At 31.1% G+C, this 6,573-nt stretch overlaps 1 protein-coding gene across 1 annotated transcript; it reads right to left on the reverse strand.

The window, feature by feature from the left end:
• Window positions 1-941: 941 nt before the first annotated feature.
• On the reverse strand, window positions 942-4,626 carry LOC132610455 (transcription factor bHLH62-like). Its single transcript, XM_060324747.1, has 8 exons — window positions 3,633-4,626; window positions 3,337-3,519; window positions 2,829-2,894; window positions 2,677-2,745; window positions 2,497-2,568; window positions 2,048-2,260; window positions 1,763-1,841; window positions 942-1,451 (listed from the first exon to the last, which is right to left on the reverse strand). Exons 1-8 carry the CDS (start codon window positions 4,344-4,346, stop codon window positions 1,414-1,416), a joined length of 1,434 nt encoding a protein of 477 aa, XP_060180730.1. The 5' UTR covers window positions 4,347-4,626; the 3' UTR covers window positions 942-1,413.
• Between the last annotated feature and the right edge of the window lie 1,947 nt (window positions 4,627-6,573).

Raw genomic sequence — 6,573 nt, forward strand, 5'->3', positions numbered from 1 at the left:
AGTGGTAGTAGTAAAAATCATACTAGTGTTAATGTCAACTTATTAGTACAAGAAAAAGAGTAAAATTTAAGGACATTAATAAGTAGAGGCTTTGGAATCCAGCTCAATTGCACTAACAAGACATCATTCTTAATCAAAACAACTGGACTTAAACAGACACTATTTGTCTTTGTCCCCACTAACAGCTGTTTTCTAATAAGAATCCAATTTTTCCACAACTTCCGCTATTTAAGGTTTTTAATCATTTTTAAATTTATTTTTAACCCCAATTTCCCCTCCCCAAAAACATCTTCCCTTTTTTATTATGACACCTCTTTTATAATAATCAAAAAGGATAACAAGTTAGTAGCACAACTACTTCTGATTTTACAATTTTAGCCCTTAAGATATAAAGCCTCCCATCAATAATTTGCACAAAAAATAATAGAGATAATATAAGGAAAAAAAATATAAACATATCGATTGATTTTTCTAATTTAACTTTTCATGTGTATGTTTTTTTTAGAATTAGTTGCTCTAATATTGGGTTGAACTATGGTATCAAATCAAAATGCAATCTATACACATACATACGTACGTTTAGAGACATAAAAATGCATCTAGACGTTTAAGTTCATGTATGGAATTGAATAAAATACTTATTTGCACCTATTATTTACACTAACCCGAGTTATGTTATTCACAATTCATAGTTAGGTGAATTATCATGTATTAATTTATTGACTCAGTGTAAACATTGACTGCATGTAAGAATTTACCTGAGGAAATAATTATTATTTGCAAATTACACTATATGATCGTTGCAATTGGTTAAATTTTGTATACATAAAGTTAAAACAGAAAATTTTATGAAAAACAAAGAATAGAGACGTGCAAGTTGCTTTTTTGAATAAGTAGACACACATTCCGCAATTGGTGCAGAATTTAGGCGTAAAAGACAATTTTCAAGAACTGCCAAATAATATAAAGAGGAAATTAAATAAAATATAACAAATTTGTCTTCAATGAATTAGTGATAAAAATTAGAATGGTAAGAAAGTGTGTGAAAAAAAAAGTACATATCCATCTATCATCACCTTCCCAACACACTTTCTTACCAAATGCTACTGCAAAATATTTTACAAAGTGCAAATCTTGGTAGAGTTTCCTAATTGCCTCTCCAATTTTTGTAAAATTCCATAAAGGAAAGACAAAAGATAGTAATAATAATAACGATAATCAGAATCAGCAAAATCAATAACTAAATAGATCAAGAATTTGGAAGAGAAAAAGATATCTTTCTTTTTCTTCTACTTCTTGAATTGAAATTTGCTCTGAATAGGTTTGAATCGCGAATTTTCTCTCTATGTACAGAAGCCTCTCTCATTTGGGGGCCTCAAATGAATACATCAATTTTTTAGTGGGCTTTTTTGGTCATAGTTCAACTTTCATTTGAGAATTAGGAATGTTACCTGCATTAAATAAGGAAAAATTAGCATTTTGTCTCTCTAAAACTCTTTGTATAGACATTTCATAAGTATGCTTTTCTAAGCGAGTTTAACTTTTATATACTGAAAGTATAAAATAACATTTATATAATCAAGTCACCTAAAGAAATAACTAGAGGTAACCATCCAAAAATAGGAAGATTAGTAACTTGCAAAATAAGACAGGTTACGTGCTACAATAGGTAAAAATAAATTGTTTTTATAATGTCATGATGTATATAATTTAAATCCTTTCCAAAATAACCAACTTTATGCAAAGGGACAAGTTTACTAACCAGGAAAACTCTGGTGTTGATTCTGGCCAAATCCCATTTGAACAACACTGTTGAGATCATCCTCAAAAAATGTTGGAACCTAAAAAAACAAACCACATTTGTTAAGCAAATTATTAGAGAATGTAAAGGTTCATTTAGAATCTTACAATTCTTAATTACTTTATTTTCTGCTTGGATCCTCTAAAAACGTCGCTACAGTCGTGTCGGATCCTCCGAAAATACATAACATTTGGAGGGTCCGACAACATTTTTGGAGGACCCGAGCAACACAAATAAATTTATTACCTGAGGCGTAGGTTCAACGAAACCATCCAGAGGAGGCAATTGCATGCTTGAATTTCTGACCAAATTATGATTCAATGAGTTAATTGGGAACGGAATCTCTGTTCCTTTATGAAAGTTTTGGCCTGGCTGAGATTGAAATCCATAAGGAAATGCTTGTGTTGAAGTTTCTGTTGGATACATGTTATGTGCCAATGATCCCCTAGATTGAAACATCTGAAAAAATTGGCAAAAAAAAAAAAGTTCATAAATTAAAAATTCTCTCTTTTTTTCTTATTTACTGATAAAGTAGTACTTAAGAGGTAAAGCTTGCTCGGACTCTTCAAAAATGTTGTCGGGTGCGGGTTAGATTCTCCAAAAGAAATACCATTTTTTTAGAGGATTCGACACGGGTGCGACAACATTTTTGGAGAATCCGAGCAACATAATGGTTGAGAGTTTAGTTGACTTACATCCTTGGAAAGAAGAGCTTCCATGTTAAAGTCCATTCTTGGATTCACAGTAGCTAATTTCATTGAAAGGAACTACAAATGACATTAAACAAGTATAAGAATTAAGTAAAATCTTGCTTAAATTTTACTATTCTAATTCGAGTTTTCATAAGACTAGTAAAAAAAACAAAGAAAAATTACCTCAACTTGGCGTTGAAGTGATTGTACATAGTTAATAATCTCATCAAGCATCACAGCTTTTCCAGTCACCTATAGTACAAATTTATATTTCCCATATCAAAATTCTGAATTTGCTAGCAGATCAAGAAAAAAAAAATCCAAAAAAAAAAAACCTTATTGCAGCCTGGTACAAGATCTTGTAAAAGCTTCATTCTTTCACTGATTTTCTCCCTTCTCACCTGTCAAATTGAAAATAAGGATTTGTTAGTGAAAAAAAGAAAATCATGAAATTGGAGGAATTTGAATATATGTTGCTTGATTCTTCCAAAAATGTTATCGCGCCCGTATCGAACCCTCAAAAACCATGTAATTTTTTAAGGATCTAACACAGAAACGCAACATTTTTTGAGGAATTTGAATATATGTTGCCTGATTCCTCGAAAAATGTTGCCATGCCCGTACCAAATCCTCAAAAAATGCATATCTTTTTAAGGTTCCAACACGCAAAAGGCGACATTTTTGGAGGAATTTGAATATATGCTGCTCGATTCTTCGACAAATGTTGTCAAGCCCTATCAAATCCTCAAAAAACGCGTAATTTTTGGAGGATCCGACATACAAAATGATGACATTTTTATAGGATCCGAGTAACACGGAAGTGGAATTGGAATTGTTACATACTCTTTCAGCTAGACTATGTGCATCTGTGGCCTGTCCCCTTCTAGCTCTCACATGAATATAGTCCTTCGGTGGCTCTGCAAGCTTTTGGTTATCTTTATTTTCTTCTGTAGCAGCTTTTTCCTCTTCTTTTGCTTTATTATCATTTTCCTCAGACTTGCTTCTTTTGGCAGTGGATTCTTTCTCCTGCAAAAAGTACATAAAATGAAGGGGAAAAAAAATTAGTACTACAAATTTCCCAATTATGGTTTAGTTAGTTAGAATTCAAAGATACAGAACAAAAAAAAAATGTACATTACATTAGCATTCTTAGCTGATTTTCCCTTGGAAATTGATTTCCTTTTTCTTGAATTTGTATCATTTTGACCAATTAAGCCCATTTCTCCACCTGGGATTTGCTCAGAAACTGATGAATTTTCCCTTGAATCTCCCAATTGAGCTAAATAATTCACATCTTTGAATTCTTGAATCTTGATGGATTGGTTGCTTGACACTCTTGAAAGTTGTCCACTTTCCAAATTTGTTGCTAATTGTCTGTTTTGATGCAACAATAATTCAGATTCATTGAAACTCTTGAAAGTTTTGTTAGCAAAGCAAGAAAATCTTGCTGCCCTTTCAACAAATCCAGGATCAGAAGTGAATTGTGTTGGTGGCAAATTACCTCTCGTAGAAAGATTTAATTTTGGTGGAGAATTCAAAGGGGTACTATAACAAGAATTGTTAGTACTATTATTATTATTGGTCATGTTATGAGAATTTGGTGACATTTCTCTTGAATTACAAATGCTACCTAGCCTACCAATTAATTCCCTTAACACAAAATTGTCACCACCACCACTACTATTATTATTATGAACTGTAACAGGAGATGACACCATTGAACTTAATGCAGACTCAAATGGATCAGAGTTATTATTATCCAAATTGGGATTAAAGAAGCAATTTTGAAGTTGTTCATAACTACTACCCATTGTAGTGTTATCATCATTCATGAACAAATTTCTCTTCTCCATTGAAAAAAAAAAAGAAAAGAAAAGAACCCCAAAAGGCTAAAATTCAAGAACCAATCAAGAAAACAAAAGGGTAGGACTCTTCTTGGAAAAAAAATGGACACTATTTGGAGTACTACTAAATTTAGAAGAAAAAAAGACTAGGTGATTGTGATAATGACTTAGCTATTTGAATTCACTTAAAATGAACTAGGAAAGTGTGAGAAAAACAGAGAGAATTGTAAAGGAAATGAGGAAAGTGAGACAGAAAAATATAGGAGGAAAGTGAAGAGGAAGCAAAGAGGAAAGATAAAGAAAACGGACATGTCTGTTTGACCTTTTGCTAAATAGCTGGTGGGGTGGGGTGGGGTGGGGTGGGGGTAGTGGGGTATGGGGGAACCCGGGGGTGGTTGCCGGGCCTTAAACGTCAAACTAGCTGATGTTTCTTTTGTTATGGAAATTAATGAAAAAACTATAGATATATAGTATTTCAAAATGTCCAAATTTAACTATGTAGTACTAGTATGTACCTCAATTTGTTAAGTACTATATTTGTTATACTTTTCGTTCATACTTTTATTGTTAGCAATTTTTTGTTGTTGTCTTATTATAGATTAGCTTCAGCATAAAGTAGGTGATTTTCACGTGTCTAAATTCTACTAGAAAAATGAAGTTAAGTTGAATAACGTTATTTGGAAGTTGAAATTGTGTTTGGACATGTATTTAACTTGAAAAAGTATTAAAATTTTGTGATGGAATTGAAAAACTCAATTTCAAGTTGGAGTGGAAAAAAATCAACTATAATGTATAAACCAACAGTTAATCGAGAAATTAAATTGAAGTAAAGCAAATTTCTCCCGTTTTTCTCCCGTTCAAATTGGACTTAAATTTACCCTTTACTCATAGTTATAGTCTTAGAATTACTCTTATGTTAGAACTCTGTTAGGAGTGAAGTGCAAAATCAAGACTTTTTCCTAATAATGGTGGATAATATTCGACCAAAAATTTAACGGAAAATAAAGTTTCTTAATTTCGAATTGCACAAGGACAAAATCAAATTTTCTCCTTCCAAAAATAATAATGATTGCATTCATTTTCTTGCTCTTTGCAACTTATTTCATTCTTTGTTCTGTTTAGAGGAAATAGATAGGAAAGCCTTTGCGTTTGTGGCATTTTTTCCAATTCCAGTTCCTTCTTCTTTTATTTTTATTTAAATATTTAAATATAAATAAAATATTCTTCTCTCTTTGTGTTCTGTCTTCACTATGTATTTATTGAATCCTTTTAATTTTGAACCACTCATAGAGATGTCACATTATTAATAGAGTTGATCTAAGGTTTCTTTATTGTGAGATAATGTATTTACGTATTCGTGAGAGTTATTTCCGCTAGCATGACGATACATTTGCAAAACTTTTTGTTGATTCTTAAAAATAACAAAAAGATTGGTTTTCTGTCAAATATTTTAATACTCAAACATGTAAAGCATTTTTGCTAATAAAAGATATGGAAGAATTTAAATTCAACACAAGGGTCACTTGTAACTCATAATTTCTATTTAATAATTTATATTCAAATTTGAGAAGTTATCTTTTCTCCCTTACCGATTTACAGGTTTTTTTTTTAGATTATCATTTAAATTTATCTTTATTTTAAAAGTTGTACAGATATTGACAATATTAGATTGTCGTCTAACGTCTACTAAATTTTAGATCACGGTCTAACATAATTTCATAAAAAATTTAGTTTGCTCAAAAGGGATGTTTAGACCGTGGTCTAAAAGGTTAAGTTGCAAGAGAAATAATAAAAGGATCATTTAGTACATAGTTGTCCCAAAAAGATAACTAATAAAAATTTATGTATAGTTTAATCCTTTTCGAAAGGAAAAAAACTTCTGCCAACAATTTTATTTTAGAATCATTTGATTTCTTATGTAGTAGCTTTTCTCTAATTTAATTAAAATTGGACAGTGGGTTGGAAGTGATTAACTTTGCTTATATTGGTTACAACTCTGTTGCACTGGCATTGTTTTGTCATATGGTGGATAGAATCAATGATTAATGGCCAGTAAATAAAGGTTAAAGAAAAGAATTATTTACCCCTTGATTTTTAATTAGAGAAATGTTTTTAAAAACTTAAAGGAGAGACAAAAAGATATAATTAAATGAGAGACAGAGAGAGTTGTTTGTGTTTAATTTTAAATAATTATGTGTAACGTGGAGAAAGTGCAAAGTACAAATAAATAGAGCAC

Source organism: Lycium barbarum, chromosome 9 (assembly GCF_019175385.1).
Source record: "Lycium barbarum isolate Lr01 chromosome 9, ASM1917538v2, whole genome shotgun sequence".
NCBI lineage: Eukaryota > Viridiplantae > Streptophyta > Magnoliopsida > Solanales > Solanaceae > Lycium > Lycium barbarum.